At 42.4% G+C, this 19,458-nt stretch overlaps 1 protein-coding gene across 1 annotated transcript in view; it reads right to left on the bottom strand.

Annotated features, from left to right (window-relative positions):
• deptor (DEP domain containing MTOR-interacting protein) overlaps positions 1 to 18,737 on the bottom strand; it is a gene marked incomplete at its 5' end in the record, with an annotated part of 31,930 nt that extends 13,193 nt beyond the window's left edge. Inside the window, 2 exons of the mRNA XM_046044595.1 lie at positions 7,819 to 7,997; positions 18,607 to 18,737. Of these exons, the coding sequence (XP_045900551.1) occupies positions 7,819 to 7,997; positions 18,607 to 18,737 (310 nt within the window). The remainder of the gene's footprint in view (positions 1 to 7,818; positions 7,998 to 18,606) is intronic.
• Between the last annotated feature and the right edge of the window lie 721 nt (positions 18,738 to 19,458).

The following is a 19,458-nucleotide window of genomic DNA, read 5'->3' as shown; positions in this document are numbered from 1 at the left end:
CTTCCAGTACATTGGCCCACTTGCCCCTATGTCAAACCATACTCTAGAAATCTTTGAACTTCAACTGAAATCTGAAAACCATGTCAACAAACTTCTTCATGTTTTTTTCAACCCACAAAAATACGTGACTTTTATAATACCCTTTTCACTTGCCTGATTCAAACGGCCCTGGCACTTCTACAGCTTGTACAGAATGCAGCAGCTAGGTTTTTAAGTAGGACTAGTCGTAGATCACACATTACTCCTATTTTAGCCTCGCTGCACTGGCTGGCAGTAAAGTTCAGGATTGATTAAAAAATTATTTTAATCACTTATAAAGCACTACGTGGCTTAGCTCCTGCCTACATTTCCGAGCTACTAACCACTGAGCGATCTGTTAGGTCATGCAACCAAAACCTGTTGGCTAAACCGCGTGACAACCGCAAAAAAGGTGACCGTTCTTTTGTGATCCTAGGTGGTCATAGGTGTGTTGCATTTGTATGAGGGTGTATGTGTATGACCTTTTAAATGTTTTCCTCTTGTCTGAGTGTTGCATTTCTTATGTTTATGCTTGATATTATGTACAGCATTCACCTGTATTAAAAGAGGTGAAATATAAATAAAGTTGTACTTCCTTACTTACTCACTCTATGGTTGAAATGGTGTACAGAGCAGTCGAACGTACACATTTTTAAATAAAAATGTAATCATTACATGCCCTTAGCCAATCCCTCAAACATTATCTCCTTACCCACCCCCAATTCTGGTCATCAATGGTTAGTGTTTGAGTGCGACAAAAGTATAGAAATATCAAGTAATAATTAGCACACATACAGTACACTAATAGTGTATACTAGTGTACTGTACTAGCGTAAATGTAAATGTAGCCATTTAGTGTTCTACTGTGTAGACAAGAAACACACATTAGACTTCTTGTTAGTTCACATATCCTTTTGTAGGTGCATGGCTATTGTCAATATTATAATAAATTCATATATTAATATATTAATATTATATGTGACAAAAGAAAAAAAAATACTATGGAAATGTCTTTAGAGAAGTGTTTTAGGACTGAACTACTGTGAAACCGAAACACTGTCTCTCTTGTTATACTGGTTTAGGAATATCTCGGTTGTCTTTGGCACAGTGATACACCGACTCTACACTGTCCACTTGAGTAACTCATATACTTAAGTTGCTTATATACATTGTCTGAAAAATTTACCTTGACTGTAGGTCTGTATTAAAGGTGCCCTTAGTGTGGGATCCCCAGTGTCAGCTGGTCGGATGTACAGTGCAGAAAAACAGCTACCATACTGCCCCACAGTAAACAATGATACAATGTGGATCCACCAAGACTTTGTTTCTACACATTATACGAATGAATGTGTGACCATGACCTTTGCAGAGCAGAGCAGAGAGCAGAAATGCAGATTAGCTAGTAAACTGTTCCTCTCTACCATGTTTATAATGTGTTTCTAATGGGAATTAAAGACCTGTAAAGACAACTACATTAGTTTCATTCTCTCTCCTTAATGAAATAAAAGGGCGTATACTGATATGTACAGTGTGAAGTCCACATATCATCCGTGTAATGCCGGTGCAGTTATTCCCACAGGGAGGCCGGCAGGAACCAGATCTGGCTCTGTAGTGCATTAAAAGTGAAGTAGCATGTACTGTCCCTAATGGCCATATACAATCTGTAATCCACACCAAAGTAGCTGAGTTAAAGGTTATATTATAAATGTTCAATGCCTCAATTGAATATGATTTTGCTATTGTGTACTCTTTTAAAAATGGAATCCAAGTGCTCTGTGTATGTGTGAACATGTCTAGCTACTAATTATCATGTGGTGAAATCTGCATATTACTGTATGTTCAAATGAAGAAAAAAAACTCCAACATTAAGGCCATGTGACTCCTCTGCAGAAATGCACATCCTAATTTAATCAGACACGGGACTGAGCCATAGACATCAGCGTCAAATTAAATTTCATGTCATGTGGTGAGCCAACAGAGATTCATTCAGGATCTACTTTCATTGTTAAAGAAAACCGTGCACAGACTGTAGAGGTGAGAATGAAGACCATCGTAGGACACACCCCACAGGTGAATATACAAATGCACTTGTGTGGCTCATCACTCGGTGTTCTAATATTTGCACATTTGAAGACAGCTTTTTTGGTGAGAAGACATCAACAATGTTGTGCCCTCTCAGTACAGCTGGCGCTAATTGTGCCCTTGGCTTGATTTAATAAGAGGATGCAAACACACATTCACAGCAGGGAGTGATATGTTTGATTACACTGCACACAAAGCAGAAACATTAATGCTCTTCTAAAATAGAGAAAAACACTCTGGGTTTCAGTTCCTCTGAAATTCCCCAATATGCTTCTGGAGTGATAATGTGTCTGTCTCTGTATGTATGTCTCTACATCTACACTATCTTTGTTTACACTAGACAGATTTGGCAGGTGATTTTATTGTTTTAAGTTGATAAACATTTATGGGTTAATTAACTAACTATATATATAAATAAATTCCCCTTTCCACCCTCCTTGTGGAGTGGTATGTGTCTCATCCTCAAGCTTGGGTCCTGGGAGTTTGAGGGTTCTGCGCAGTATCTTACCAGCTGAAATTATATTTATATATATATATATATATATATATATATATATATATATATATATATATATATATATATATATACATATACACACACACATACACACACACATATATATAAATAAATAAATAAATAAAAGTTCAGTTGGTTCAGCTCTGTACAGCCAGTAGAACCTGTTGGCCTCCTGATACCTGTGCACATTTTCCTCATGTTCATTGTTTATTACTCAGTAACCTGTGACTCTATTCACTCTTGAACCAGCCAGGCCTGGTTAAGTATAGAAGACACAGAATCAAGTCTAGTGAAATACAGTCCCAGTATAATGTGGGTCAGTCCAGAAGAGCAGGGAGCCCAAAATAAGATGTAATGACTTTTAGGTGAGTTTCCATTTGAAGTTTCCTGTTTCCCATTTGAGACTATGTTAACCTATTTTCTGGGGGGTGAGGGTGGTGGTGGTGGGAAGGGGGGTTCATAGAAAGGTATAACTGTAATGCAGGTCAGATTAAGTGGTGAAGTGATGAAGCTGTCAGCCGAGACTCCTCTGTGTTAAAAACTGCTGCAAGCTCAGACTGAACTGCACGACTATGGACAAAAAGAAATAAAAAAGGTCAAAAGGGCGTTAGAGTGAGCCGCAATCATAACGTCTACAACAGTTCAGACAAAGAGCATCAGATTGCATGGCCCAAAAGAGCAAAGCTAATGTAGCAGGTAAGGAGGAGCTATGAAGAAGTCAGTCTGTAGTCTGAATATGGCCGATGGCAGAACTTAAGAGCTCTCTGACAGGATTATGTAAGGGTGAGACGGGACTACATACAGGGACTACGTACAGGGACTAAAAGCTTTTTTTTTTTTACAGAGCAGGTTTATGCAGACACAGCAAGAGGTGATTACATAGATGAATATATTAAATTAACTCAACTTTGATCACAATTTTTTAGATACTAGTAGAATGGTGCAGATGTTACTCTTGAAATGTTTTCAGCACATAAAAGAACATTTTCAGCACGCAGTTCACACACACTGTCACACGCCCCCCTGCTGCGACCTAACCCTGACTTGTGGAAGACTGCCTTGTGTTTGTGTGTTTTTTTTTCCCCCTGGGTGTGGCTGCGGTTTTTGGTTTCCGGCCCTTTTCCCCTTTCTCTCTCACCTGCAGGTTGCCGGGAGGCGTGTCAGCTGCGAGGAGCTGATTACACACACCTGCACGTGATTTGCACTCTCTCGGGTTCCTGCCCTACTTAAGCAGCGGCCTGACATCCTGTCCTTGCCGGATTGTTAAGTCGTCTCTGTACGTCTTCGCTACCAGCTCGTTTGGTTAGGAACCATACCTGTACTCTGTTTGTTAAGCTGACAACTAACCTGTTTTTCCAGTGCTCAGGATCTCTACCGGACCCGTCCGTGACCAACTCACCTTCCCCGCCTCCTGGATCTCACTCTCCTGCCTGTTACCTGTTTGCCTCTCTGCCTGAACCCCATCAGCTTCCTTCGCCTGCCTGCTCTGCCTGCACTGATCCCCACAGCCACTGCCAGCTCCTTGACTCAATAAATCTCTGAGAACCAGCTCTTGTCTCCAGTCTATTCCTGGGTCTTATCTGAAGCGTGACAGTACAATCTGGCCAGATGGACCCAGCAGACTTGGAGCCTGTCCAACATTGCCACCCAGGGTGCTCAATTAAATCAGTAAAGCCAGGCACACCGGGAACTTACAAGGAACATGCAGCAACTGACAGCCAGCGTGGCCACACTGCGGGCTCACCTTCCCCCTGTGTCCCAGCCCCCCCCGACATCTACACCACCAGCTCCAGCCTCCGCGGCTGCCAGAGAGCCGTTCGTGCCGTCGCCGGACAGGTATGATGGCAATCTTGGACAGTGTAGATCATTTTTGATGCAATGTGGACTTGTTTTTGCTCAGCAGCCCTTGACGTACACCTCTGATGCGGCTAAGATCGCGTACACCATCAGTCTGCTACGAGGCGAGGCTCTGGAGTGGGCAACCGCCGTGTGGGAGAGACAATCTGCGGCCACTGCTTCCTACACAGCCTTCACCCAGGAGATACGTAAGCTTTTTGATCATCCTGTTCGCGGTAAGGAGGCCGCCAAAAGATTAATGTCTCTTTGCCAGGGGTCCCGTAGCTGAATATGCTATCGAGTTTCGTACCTTGTCTGTTGAATGTGGTTGGAATGAAGATGCCCTGCTAACAGTGTTCGCTAACGGGCTCAATGAACAGCTAAAGGATGAGCTAATTTCCTACCCTGAAGCTAATGATTTGGATGGCTTAATCTCCCTTGCTATTCGTGTGGACAACAGGTGCTGCGAGCGCCGCAGGGAGAAGAGTCTATACCGAAGGCCCGGGCCGACATCCTCGCCCTCCAAACGGTCCCCGCACCCCACCGATCCGACCCCACGACTGGTTGTTCCGGTCTTGCCTGAACCTGTCCACTCTGTGGACTTGGATCCTGAGCCCATGCAGTTAGGAGGCCTCAGCCCTCGAGGAACGGCAGCGCCGCCGTTACAACAATTGCTGCCTGTACTGTGGCCAGTCTGGACACTACATCTCTGCCTGCCCTCTACGCCCGTTAAACCGCCGGGCTCGCTAGAGGAGGGAAGCATCCTGGCAAGCCGGACAACCACTTCACTGGCTTCCCGACCCCGTACCCAACTTCATGCTACTCTCTTTTAAAGGTCAGTCTCTTGATTTACTAGCATTTATAGATTCAGGGGCCGATGAGAGCTTTTTGGACTCAACTCTAGTGAAACCGCTTGGGCTGCCTTGTTCACGAGCTTGAGACTCCTGTCGAGGCCAGTACCTTAGACGGTAGGTTACTAGCATGTATAACTCACCGCACAGACCCCGTCCAGTTCCTTCTCTCTGGTAATCATCTAGAGTCTGAGTTTTTTTGTTATGAACTCTCCCTTCGTTCCTGTCATCCTCGGTCACTCCTGGCTAGCTTTACACAACCCCAGTATTGACTGGACTGGATAATAGAATCACTAGTTGGAGCACTTTCTGTCATTCCCACTGTTTGAGATCTGCCTGCCCCCAGTCTAAGCCAGCCCTGCCTCCCTGCCCCGAGCCCCCTGATCTATCCCGCGTCCCCGCGGTCTACCATGACCTCAAGGAAGCCTTTAGCAAACAACTGGGACTTTCACTTCCCCCTCACAGGCCCTATGACTGCGCCATTGACCTGTTGCCTGGCTCCAACCTGCCCACTGGTCGCCTGTACAGTATTTCTAAGCCAGAGAGAGAAGCGATGGAGACTTACGTCACCGAATCCCTAGCTGCAAGTATTATCCGCCCTTCCTCATCCCCTTTTGGGCGCAGGCTTTTTCGTGGCCAAGAAGGACAGGACCCTGCGCCCATGTATCGACTATAGGGGGCTGAATAGGATCACAGTTAAGAACAAGTATCCCCTGCCCCTCATGTCCTCAGCCTTCGACTCCCTGCAAGGGGCACGTGTGTTCTCTAAGTTGGATCTGCGAAACGCTTATCGCTTAATTAAAGACGGGGATGAGTGGAAGACTGCCTTTAACACACCTATGGGGAACTCTGAATACCTAGTCATGCCTTTTGGACTGACTAACGCCCGGGCAGTCTTCCAATGTCTCATCAATGACGTCCTCAGGGACATGTTGGGCAGGTTCGTTTTTGTTTACCTGGACGACATACTCATTTTCTCCCACAGTCTGTCAGATCACATCCAGCATGTCCGCTTGGTCCTACAGAGGTTGTTGGAGAACAAGCTGTTTGTAAAGGCCGAGAAATGCGAGTTCCATTCAAACACTGTCTCCTTCCTGGGCTATATCATTGCGGAGGGACAAGTGAGGATGGATCCAGCTAAGGTGAGGGCTGTTTTGGAATGGCCTCAGCCGGCCAATCGCAAGCAGCTCCAACAGTTTTTGGGCTTTGCTAAATTTTAGACACTTCATCAGGAACTTCAGTAAGGTCGCAGCACCTCTAACCCATCTGACCTCCACAGTTAGGCCGTTTGCATGGCCCCCTGAGGCAGAGGCAGCCTTCAAGGAGCTTAAGCAATGTTTCACTTCCGCACCAGTTCTCACTCAGCCAGGCACATCCAGGCAGTTCATCGTTGAGGTGGATGCCTCCAACGTCGGCATGGGGGCCATCCTCTCTCAACGCTCCGCCCTTGATGGTAAACTACACCCCTGTGCCTATCTGTCCCCTGCAGAGCGTAATTACGACGTCGGGAACCGGGAGCTACTTGCTGTCAAACTGGCATTGGAAGAGTGGAGGCACTGGCTGGAGGGGGCGGAGCACCCCTTCCCCATTTGGACTGATCACAAGAATTTGGAATACATTCAGTCCGCCAAGCGTCTGAACCCAAGGCAAGCCAGGTGGGCATTGTTCTTTGGTCGTTTCAACTTTGTGCTTACTTTCAGGCCTGGGTTAAAGTACACTAAGCCCGACGCCCTTTCCCGAGCCTTCTGTAGCGCAGGGACCGACAAGACCAACCCAGATACCATTGTACCCACCTCCTGTATCGTAGGTGCGGTAACCTGGCAGGTGGAGCGGCAGGTCAAGGCAGCTCTTTTGAATCGCCCCAGTAACTGCCCGGCAGGTCTCCTCTATGTACCCGAACCGGTGAGATCCTCAGTATTACAATGGGCTCACACCTCTAAACTAACCTGTCGCCCGGGCTCTCTCCTTCCTCCGCAAAAGATTCTGGTGGCCCACCATGGAAGCGGACACTAAGAACTTCGTCTCCGCTTGTCCAAAGCAAGAGCTCCAACCAGCCCTCTTCTGGTTATCTGCATCCGCTGCCCGTCCCACTTGGCGCTAGACTTCACCGGATTGCCCCCATCCGAGGGTAAGACTGTGGTCCTCACTGTCATTGATCGCTTTAGTAAGTTTGCCCATTTCATCCCACTGGCCAAGCTACCCCCCAACCAAAGAAACCACTGAAGTACTAGTGAGAGAGGTGTTTCGAATTCATGGTCTGCCCACAGATTGTTTCAGATCGAGGACCCCAGTTCACCTCTGCAATCTGGAGATCCTGTGGATCTCACACTCCTGCCTGTTACCTGTTTGCCTCTCTGCCTGGACCCCATCAGCTTCCTTCACCTGCCTGCCCTGATCCCCGCAGCCACCGCCAGCTCCTTGACTCAATAAATCTCTGAGAACCAGCTCTTGTCTCCAGTCTATTCTTGGGTCTTATCTGAAGCGTGACACACAAAGTTGCCCCATATTCCTCACCATGCTGGATGATGCCATGTTCAAGAAGCCTCCGTCCCAGCTGTTCTGCCTCTTCCCTGGTTGCCATCTCACCCTCCTGAATCAGCCAGTCGATAAACTCGGATGCCACCAGCGTCCGCTCGAATGCCACGCCCTCTTCCTCCCTGGTTTGTAATAGGTTGTTTTCTGTGTTCATCAACCTGCAGAGTGAAAAGAGCAAATATTTGTTACTTTAATTAGTCAAGAAGCAGAGTACATTACCACCTTACGAGATAAGTCATAGGTCAGCGATCCGTTTACTAAACTTAAAATTTAGCAACCCACTCCACTAATGGAATTTTGTTTATCAATTGGAATCAATTTGGTGATGGATATCCGTTCAGCATCTACAGTGTAGTATTCTTGACTACATCAAGAAAGCAATGGGAATATACCATACCACACATTTTGCAGCTTTGGTTTACTGTCTCCTTAGTAACAGCTGCCAGTTAAGTGTATGCAATACATACTGAGCTGATTGGGGGGGGATTTGAGTTGTCGGCAATGCTGCAACATTTAAAAACCATATCCATAATATGACCCTATTGTACCGTTTAATTATCCAAGAGATGTGTTCAGTGTAAAATGGGAGTTAATTTTAAAAAGTACGCTTTCTTCAGTGGGAATTTCCAGCAGCGAAAATCTTCCAAATATGCAGCTCTGCCTATTTCGCCACTCGGCACAGTGAAAATGCACAAACACTGCACTGTTAACTGTCTCTGGGTTAGCACTTTAGCCACATTATTGGAGGCACTGACAATCTAAATTCATGTTATTCAGAGAGTCTCATACACCAAAACCACAGATGAGAAGCATGATGGCAAGGTAATTACATCGAGAAAAACCTTCGAGATCTGCTTAACTGACAGTCAGTGGAGGTTTTGTGGGCTCAACCCAGCCGGGTGTAAAAGCTCAAACAAAAACCTGTTTCACAGCTGTTATTAAGATTTCATAGTTTCTACTGAAACTTAAAGTATCACAAATGAGCCTGTTTTACTTTTTTATTTATAGATGTGTGTAATTCTGAATAGTCTTTATCAAAGGATAACATGAAGCAGGTATTGTGGTCTCTTTTGGACAACACCAGATGAGACATACGCAAACAAAAAAAAAAAAACCAGACAGGCATGCACAGAACAGAACTGCTGACTCTCTCCCAATGCTGGTATCTTAAAAATTAATTAACGTCCGTCACTCACACCTAAACACTGTTGCCTGAAGATTAAAAATAATATAAATCAGCAAGCTTTCCGTGGCACACCTGTGCATGTCAAAACACGTGAAAGAAACAAACTGTATCAGAGAGATACTAAATGTTCCACATCTTGGTTGGCTGTGTTTTGCTGGCACCATTACATTCTCACACTCTGTTTTAATGGCTATCAATCATTCACTAAACTGTCGCCTCTACACAGCAAACAGTGTAATACAGGCAGACAGATATAATTTATGGAAATAATAGCAGCTTGGAGATTTGTAGGAATGATTAGAAACTTTAATGAACTGAAATTATGGAAACCCAAAAGAAAATGAATATTTGCACCGCGCATCGTATGAAGCATGTAGGCTCTAAGCAAAGAAACCTCAACAAACACAGATCTAATTATACATTAAACCTGCTTATCTGTGCAGGATCACAGGGTCACACACGCACACCTAAGGGCAATTTAGATTCACTAATTAACCTATTAACTTGCATGTTTTTGAATGGTGGAAGGAAGCTGGAGCACCCAGAGAGAACCCACGCAGAAAGGCCTGGGATGACCAAGTTTCAAACCCCGGACCTTCTTGCTGTGAGCAGACAGTGCTAACCACTGCACCATCCTGCCACCCACCTACTTAGACCAGTCTAAACTGGATAGAAGAGCCAGAGCCAGTTTTTTTCACAATTTCATACCAGATTAGTCAACAGATTAAATGTGACAGTGGTTAGATGTGGGAAATATGCTTATTCACTTTCCTTGCAGAGAGTTAGATGAGAAGACTGATATTACTCTTACATCTGTACGTTAAATATGAAGCTACAGCCAGGAGACAGTTAGCCTAGCTTAGCATGAAGACTTGAAGCAGGGGAGAGACAGACTGCTTGGCTCTGTCCGCATATAACAAAATTTGCCCATCATGCTTGTAGGAGGATTATGTTACCTTTGGAAAGAGCAGCTGTTTTCAGCCTTTATGCTAAGCTAACCAGCTGCTGCCTCAAGCTACATATTTACCATACAGACATGAAACTGGTATCAATCTTCTCATCTAACTCTCAGAAAGAAACTGAATGAGCATATTTCCAAAAAAGTTTAACATTAATGGTAAAACCTCCCGAGCTCAGGAAAAAAAACACTTCTGCTTTAATGAAGCTAAATGAGGATCCTAATACATGAAATTAAACTAAATTAAACCTAATTCAGGTGCAGGCTGTAAAAAGCCTCCTCTCGGCAAAAGGCCTTGGATTCTTCTGAGAGCTTTCTGCCAGCACTATCCTCTCAGTGTGGTTCATTCAACTATGACTGATAATCCACAGCTGTAGCCCCACATTTCGAGAGAAAAATGAGACATTATTTTATAGCTTGACCCCAGGGTGACACTGTGTTCCTCAAGTTTCAACCCTGTGTTGGGTTAAAAAATAGAACTGCAGTTTAAAAGCATTTAAGGAAATAGGCTGAGGCGCACACCCGGGACTGCTGAAGTACTTCACTCATGTACTCAAGTCAACACACAACAGAAAACATGCCTTGTTTAGATGTCAGATTTTGATTTATTTAGTAGGACAGCTGCTATGGCCCACATTAGCAACCAGCATCATAATACCAATGTTGAAAGAACTGGACATAATGTTCCATGAGACGTGGCTGTGCGCACAAAGCCATTTAATCCATGTAAACATGTTAAGTCAACAGATCATGTTATGTTAGCTCAACGGGATTGACTCCATGTACTGTAACTCTTAGAAAAGCTTAGTGTTGGAATAATAGGTTGTTGGGTATTACATAAGCAATACAGTCTATCATGCCTCACATGAGACTGTATCTACAGTATGCATGAGAACATGATTGTGTTTTTGTCTCGTTTAGGTTAATTTGTTAATTTGCCTGTAGGTTTGATTTAAAAAGGTTATTGAAGTCTCTGGGGAAACTGTTAAAATGTGAGAAAAACACTATACCTAATTCAGAACCCTTATTCAGAAAACACACATGAAAACACTTTTTCCCACTTTATGATCCCATTTCAGTTGCACTGTGGTCACTTGAATGCTAAATTACTCTTACCAAATATATTTCTGTTACACAAACAGACCAGCACACTCATGCACTCTAACACAACCAGCTCTGAACCTTTAATGACATACATCTTTCTCATGTCAAATCTGTTTTATTTGTCCAGCCCTTAATCTCAGTTACAGTCTCCACCTCCTGGAAAAACAAATGATAATGTTACTTACTGTACTTAATGTACTGGACTTTCAGTACCCATTAGCATTACTAATCCATCCAAGTTAAATAAAATGAAATGTTTTAATGTTTATATCTGTGAAACACGTTAAACCAGTGGTATGTTGGAAGATAAAGGCTGTGTTGCTCTCGCTTTATTTAGCAGCAGAAAAAAGATAAATACATGTTCAGTGTGATGAAGTCTGGAATGCAGAAAAATGGTCACCGATAATGTTAAGCACATGCAATTTGTAATTTATGGGCTAAAACATGCAATACCACCAGTATGCTCCTTTAAGGACAGTGGTGCCTGGGCAAAGAGAGACAGTCTTTGTTGTTTTAAAGTTTTCTATCCTTGAAAAGACACACGGAACAGGTAAGCAGTATTGCCTGTCTCTTTCTCTCTCATACACACTAAAAGTACACGCTGACTCAGCAAACGGTCATGCAAAAACACAATAAATTCATGTGTCATCAAGTAGTGAGAATAAAGCTCAAATATTGGAGATACTGATCATCGTTCTCTGTGCTTGAAGTGACTTCAGTAAACTATACTGAATTGGAGAGATACATATTTTACATTACATACATACAGGTAAAAGTTTGATTCCTTATTAATGAAGTGGACTAGAGAAGTACGTTTTTGACCTCAAAGTTGCTGGTTTGATACCTACTGTACACCGACAAGATACATTTTGGGTATGGAAGTTAAAAAAAAAAGCTTGAACCTTCCTACTTGATTCTACGGAGACGATCGCCCTTCAGCAATGCACAAAGCCCACATCTGCTGCAATGAGGCAACAGAAAAGACTGGTTCTACTGGACCATCTACTGTAGGTGTGGAGATGTGATGAGCAAGGCATTCATGCTCAGTGAATCTTTGGCAGTGAAGTGAATGCTTTGGCAATATTGTTGTTATACATTCATGCCAATAAAGCTAATTTGAATTGAATCGAATCAACTACCACATAAATAAAGGCTAGATTACGTTTTCATTAATTTATTCAAAAGGTTTTTTTTCCATTTGACAGTTCAATGTGAGCTGACTAAATCATCTTTAATCATACTGTTTTATCCACGTGAGTATATAAAACAGTCCACATGGTGAACAATCCTCTCAAAGGCCTGTAAAACACTGTCCTCTCTGACTAACCTTGTCGCCTAGGGAATCACAGTCGTAACAACTGTTTAAAAAATGCCTGCCTGTGGTTTATTTATTGTTTATTTGTGTATGCTGATATGACAGTTAACGGCATCAGAGATCAATGCGTGAGATCTGCATGTATGAGGAGGGCTGTTTATTTTTCCCAGTAGAAACTAGATGTGAAACTTGCTGTAGGGAAGAGTACTTGATATAACATACTGTATGATAATGGAGTTTGTAGAGTATGTACTGTCTGTGATTTTGCATGTATAGAGATCTATGCGAAATGACAGTCTATTATTGATTTCCAGCAAGAAAGGACACAAAGAAGTGATAACTTGGCATTGCACTGTACATACAGTTAAGTCCGAAATTATTCATACCCTGGCAAATTCTGACTTAAAGTTACTTTTATTCAACCAGCAAGTTGTTTCTTGATTAGAAATGACACAGGCGTCTCCCACAAGATAATAAGACTATGTACAAGAGGCATCATTGTGGAAAAAATTATTACTCACCTTTTATTTACATTTGAACAAAAAGTGGCATGTCCAAAATTATTCATACCCTTTGCAAACGGTCACAGTCTATGGGAAAATCCAAAGATCTATACCATTCCAAATAGTCCAAGCTGTTCTAAAGCATCCTAATTACCCTGAGTCATTGGGAACAGCTGTCTTAATCAACTCAACAGGTGAAAATCAGAAGCTCTCTGCTGTTGGTTTGTGGATAGTCATGGCTAAGACAAAGGAGCTCACTGAGGACCTGCGGCTGCGTATTGTGGCTGGCTGGCCACAATTCAGGAAAGGGCTATAAGACCATATCTAAATGTTTTGAAGTTCCAGTGGCTACAGTGCAAAGTATTATTAAAAAATACAAGATGTTCCACACTGTGAAAAATCTCAGAGGACGTGGTCGGAAGCCAAAAGTGACACCTGTGCTGGCCAGGAGGATAGTGAGAGAGGTAAAAAAGAATCCAAAGATCACCACCAAGGCCATCCTGATGAATCTGGGCTCTACTGGTGGCAGCATCTCAAGGCAGACAGTCCAACAGACACTACACACCGCTGGGTTCGATGGACGCAGACCAAGGAGGACACCACTTCTCCAGATAAGGCACACAAAAGCCCGCTTGGCCTTTGCAAATGCTAATCTTGACATCGAAGAAGACTTCTGGTCTTCTGTTTTATGGTCAGATTAAACAAAAATTGAATTGTTTGGCCACAATGATGTAGCCTTCATTTGGCGTAAAAAAGGAGAAGCCTTCAACCCTAAGAACACCATCCCCACTGTCAAACATGGTGGTGGGAACGTAATGTTTTGGGGTTGTTTTTCAGCCAGTGGACCAGGGAACCTAATCACAGTAAACAGCACCATGAAAAAGGAGCAATACCTTGGGTACCAGTAGACATTTCAGCACGACAACGACCCAAAACTCACAGCAAACGCGGTAAAGAAATGGTTAGCAGACAAAAACATTAATGTTTTGCAGTGGCCCAGCCAGAGTCCTGACTTAAATCCCATTGAGCATCTGTGGAGGGAGCTAAAGATCAGGGTGATGGCAAGGAGACCCTCCAACCTGAAATGGTTGGAACTCATCGCTAAAGATGAATGGGGAAAAAATACCAGTGGAGACATGCAGAAAGCTGGTCAGCAATTATAGCAAGCGTTTGATTGCTGTAATAGCCAATAAAGGCTTTTCGATTGATTATTGAGACAGCTATGAATCATTTTGGACATGCCACTTTTTGTTCAAATGTAAATAAAAGATGAGTAATATTTTTTTCCACAATGATGCCTCTTGTACATCGTCTTATTATCTTCTGGGAGACGCCTGTGTCATTTCTAATCAAGAAACAACTTGCTGGTTGAATAACAGTAACTAAGTCAGAATTGCCGTACGAGAATCCTCAAACCAACCTGACCATGGCGGTAGTGTCCTGCTTCATCAGCTGCTGTACTGTGCAATTCACCTTTCTACTACTTTTAGAGAAGTTCATTTAGTAACACATTTTTAGATATTGCATATCAAAAAAATGACTCCAAACTCTCAAATCCACTTTTGTTAACCAGCAATGAATTTACATTAAATTCAAGAACTGAAACAGCCAAACAATTTTTTTTTTTTTTTTTTTTTTAAATATATTGGAGGTATAACATGTCCATCACCCAGACTAAACTCTGTTAAATAAAAAGGCAAACATTTAACTTCATTTTAAAACCATAATCTACCGCCATGCTAGCGGTTCTGTGAGGCTATACTTTTTCTTTGCAGAATGGTCGAATACTTCCCAGTGACTATCGAATAGTGTTTTTGCTTGAAATTGGGGCTGGGAAAAAAAACAATGATAATTATCACAATATAATTTTCCTCAATAACAATATAATAAATGTTCAATATCGTCAAATATTTGCTTTAATTCATTTGAATCACAAACAAATTAGCACCTAATTTTTCTATTAAAATATTTATTTTGTTGAAAAAAGAGGCCTGAAAAAAGATTAATCATATCTGTTGAAAAATATGATAGTTTTAAATTTAAACTCAGACTTGTAAAGTGATCCACTGTTTGGCATCAAGTGTTTGTCACATTCAGACCATAAAGACAGAAAGTTTAACCACATAATTAACCATCTGGTTTATTAAATTTTCACTGAGGAGCAAAAATCAGCCTTTAAACTTGAAAGAAATCATAATTTGACATGTATCGTGATAATTATCGATATCGAATGATATGAAATGTTTTTATCGTGATAACATTTTTGGCCATATCGCCCAGCCCTACTTGAAATGCCCATCCCTAGTGTATACTGTGGAGGACAACCTAGTGAAGACAATTTCCTGTTCAAGACCAATAACTTGTATTGGGATGTTTGTGATTATTGGTCCTTGAGTATCCTAAAACCCAGCAAAACCCCTTATTCATTTTATATTTTAAGTACTGAAATTTAATTGAATCTTTGCAAACCTCTTACCAAAGAGCCTAAGCATATGTTGGTGTACAGTTATGAAAACAAGCAGTAGACACATCGGGTCTCATGCAGGAAACACTTGGCACACATATTTGTTCTCCTAAATCTACATATGATTAAGGAGAACTTGTCGCATTCACCAATTGTCTTGTGATTTGAATTTTCTCACTTTACAAGTGGTCCAGACCTGTCACAAGAGTCACGTGCAATTAGCCTGCTGTTACCCCAACCAAGTTTTTCCCTAAGGGATTGTATATTTCATTACTTTGAAGGAATTTTGAGTTGGAAAATCCCATATAAATTACATTGACAATTATGTTGACATTATCCTGTTTGACTCTGCAGTTCAAAATATAATATAATTCTAGATGTATTCATATAGCCTAACAATGTCATCATTCATTTAAATTGGCTATTGATGCTATTGTATTGTAACACTATGGTATCAATATGAATATCTCAAACTGCAAAATGAATTTATTTGTCTAAGGTCAGCTGGAAATGTAATCTTTTGGAAAGATAGACGGCGTGCTGATATATTAGAAGAGACAGGTTGTTAAATAGATTACCACGGGCTGTGCTTCTGCAAATGTGAGACTTATTAGAGCTGCAACTCTGCAGACAGACACACAGATCCAACCCTATTCCCTTAATTCCACTGCTGTCGCTGTTAAAAATGATTGACTTTCCTTTATTAATCTCCAGAAGCAGGACTTATGAATGAGCACATCCTACCATATAGGGTACACAATATTAGTTATTAGTTATGCTAATTTACAATTCTCGTGGACTCGACTTGTTTGTGCACAGAAGGCATTCATCATGTTTACATGGGTCATTTACACAGTTATCTGAAGCTAGAAGCGTTAGCTGAATCAGACATGGCACACTCGTACGAGCAGTAAGAGAGTTCAGATAAGAATCCGAAAATATTCTTGCATGAGGCCCAATGATCCTTCGCGGATGGGAGATATTTGCAATTTACACTCAGGCACAGGAGACTGGGAGATGGTTGTTCTTCCTGTTGCAAGACTGAGGACTGTTACTTGTTGTGCCATAAGTGTAACCGTGAAGTAACTCTAGTTCACAAGCAAGCAACCACCAGCGCAAGCTTGGGGGTGCTTGTGGTTTGTGTCCCGGCCTGCACCATGGTGATTACATAAACACATAGCTTTGAGAGCGCGACGACAGATGTCTCCCCTTGGACTATTTCTTATGCAACTCCTGTGTGTGTGTGTGTGTGTGCGTGTGTGAAAAATAGGTCTATATGTTAAGAGAGCACTGATTTGTAAAGGCAAAGACAGAGTGTGTGCTTAAATCCAAAACAGGACAGATCTCAGACAACTAACGAGAGGAGTAGAGACATACAGAGGAAGACTTTGGGGTTACTATAGAAACAATTAGTCTCATCACTACTAGAAAAACAGCATCATGAGCACAAAGTTAATGACAAACAATGGCAGTCTCACGAGTGGTGACCTCTGCACTGCTCTAAATCCAGCCTGTCTCTGGGCAAATGTTGTGAGTCATCTCTTCCCATATCTTCTGATTTCCCCTGCAGGCTTTTATCATGGTTAAAAACCAGTTCAAGTTCAATATTATGCTCTCTAATCTAACGGAATCCAAATTACCAGAAAAACTCATTTTCTAAAAATGAATGGTGGTGGCATTTCCAGTGACTCTCACAAAGAGAACGGCAGGAGAATACACTCATGGCATGGCACGTATGACGTGCTACTGCTTGCAAAGTGGCCATGAAGTTGTAAAAGTTTAAACAGCATCAGATTGTCCACTGTTCACAGAAACCAAAAAAGAAGATTAATACCACTCTCATGTCTGTACAGTAAACATGTAACACAGCCCGCAGCTGATTAGCTTAGCTTAGCATTAAGACTAGACAATTGTAACAAAATCCACGTACCAACACCTCTAAAGCTCACAAACGATCTCCGTAACTTCCTGCAGTCTCCGCTGGTTGCCTGCCAATTGGTCCCGGCTAAAAAAACAGTCTGACACATAACAACTCCGCCTTCCCCGATGGCTAAATGTAGTTTTTACACTTTAGCTTTTATTAAGATTAAACAAACGAGACATAAAGCGTGTTAGAGGTACTGGTAGGCAGATGGTACTACCTTTGGACACAGCCAGGCTAGCTGCTGCCCTGTTTGCAGTCTTTATGCTAAGCTAAGCTAACCAGCTGCTGGCAGTAACTTCATATTTATCGTCCAAATATAAGAGGGGTGACAGTCTTTTCATCTAACTTGTGGCAAGAAAACTACAATGAACTATTCTAGGGCTGCAGCTAACGATGATTTTAGTATTCGAAGCTTTTATAGATTATTTCAACCATTCATCAATGTGTCCTTTAAGAAGTACTTTTTCTTGGTTGCAGCTTTCCCCCTCCCGGTAACGGGATCAGCTGTGAACGTTTATAGGTGATAGATATTTATCGGTCCTTTCGAAAATTCATAGTGTCATACAGCAAACATCAGACCAACAACCAGACAGCTGCTTTGCAAACACAAACATCACCTGAGTGCTATACAAGTTATACTACTACTACGACTTTCAACTTTGGCCGATGGCCATGCCGTTCACACTACACAACTTGCCGTCATGTGACGGGAGTCTTGAAGTCGTTGTGGCGTTCACACTACGTGACTGATCGGTGACAGGGGGTCACACACTACACAAGCTGACAGCGGCTCTGCCACCCGACGCGGGTCTCCAAACCACGTATTGTCAAGAAAACACGCGTGAAATGTGAAAGGCGGAATGAGCGATCCTGAACACGAAACAGCTGTTTGTTATTATAAAGACAGCCACTATAAAGACAAAGAATCTTGGAGAAAGGATGGATTAGCACACGCAGGTAGCAGAGATTGTCTGAGCGACAGAGAGAGCTGGAGGTGAGTAAAAAGGTGCAGCATTATAATTCACGTTGTGTTCACAACGTAAGCGCGATGTGCGATAGTAATAAATGTGCGAAACACTGTTCTGTATAGTTATATGGATTAAACAAAGCATTGAGGCATTTTATTAATCGATTTAATCGATGAATCATTTCAGCCCTAAACTATTCCTTTAAAAGCTACACGCTAAAAAGATGAAATCAATCAAAAATGCTAAAATCATTACACAACTGTACTAACAGCAATTTCCTATAATCCCTCTCATAGTCCACCACGAAGAACATGGCTGGGTGGTTGTGTTTGTGCGTGTTCTTACTTCTCATAGATCCTCTGCCCCCTCATGAAGACTTTGGCTTCACTGTCCAACGGGAACGTGCCGTCGTCTTTTCGGAAGCGGTAAAACAGCTTCAGGTCTTTAAACTCCCGGTGCTCGTCGCACACTGAAAACACACAGATGCATTGATGTTTTCATTTTAAGGGCAAGAAACACAGACGTCATAAATGGATTTTCAATGACAAACAGCCAGAACAAGAAGAGGTTGTTACTAATTGACGCACAAGAACCAGAGCGTTTCATACAGAGGAACACTGTATATAAACAAATGCTATGCTTCCACTGTGAGGAATCTTGGAGTTATCTTTGATCAGGACATGTCGTTTAAGTCTCACATTAAGCAAATTTCAAGGACCGCCTTTTTTCACCTACGTAATATTGCGAAAATCAGGAACATCCTGTCTAAAAATGATGCAGAAAAACTAGTCCATGCATTTGTTACTTCTAGGCTGGATTACTGCAATTCCTTATTATCAGGCTGCTCGAAAAAGTCCATTAAGACTCTTCAGCTGATCCAGAATGCTGCAGCACGTGTTCTGACAGGAACCAGGAAAAGAGATCACATTTCTCCTGTTTTAGCTTCTTTGCATTGGCTTCCAGTAAAATCCAGAATAGAATTTAAAATCATTCTTCTTACCTACAAAGCTCTTAATGGTCAGGCACCATCTTATCTTAAAGAGCTCATAGAACCTTACTACCCCACCAGAGCACTGCGCTCCCAGAATGCAGGGTTACTTGTGGTTCCTAGAGTCTCCAAAAGTAGACTAGTAGCCAGAGCGTTCAGCTATCAAGCTCCTCTCCTGTGGAACCAGGTTCCAGTTTGGGTTCAGGAGG

Source organism: Micropterus dolomieu, linkage group LG03, assembly GCF_021292245.1.
Source record: "Micropterus dolomieu isolate WLL.071019.BEF.003 ecotype Adirondacks linkage group LG03, ASM2129224v1, whole genome shotgun sequence".
NCBI lineage: Eukaryota > Metazoa > Chordata > Actinopteri > Centrarchiformes > Centrarchidae > Micropterus > Micropterus dolomieu.
Note: the sequence above shows the minus strand (reverse complement) of the source record. Positions and strands in the feature narration are given on the sequence as shown.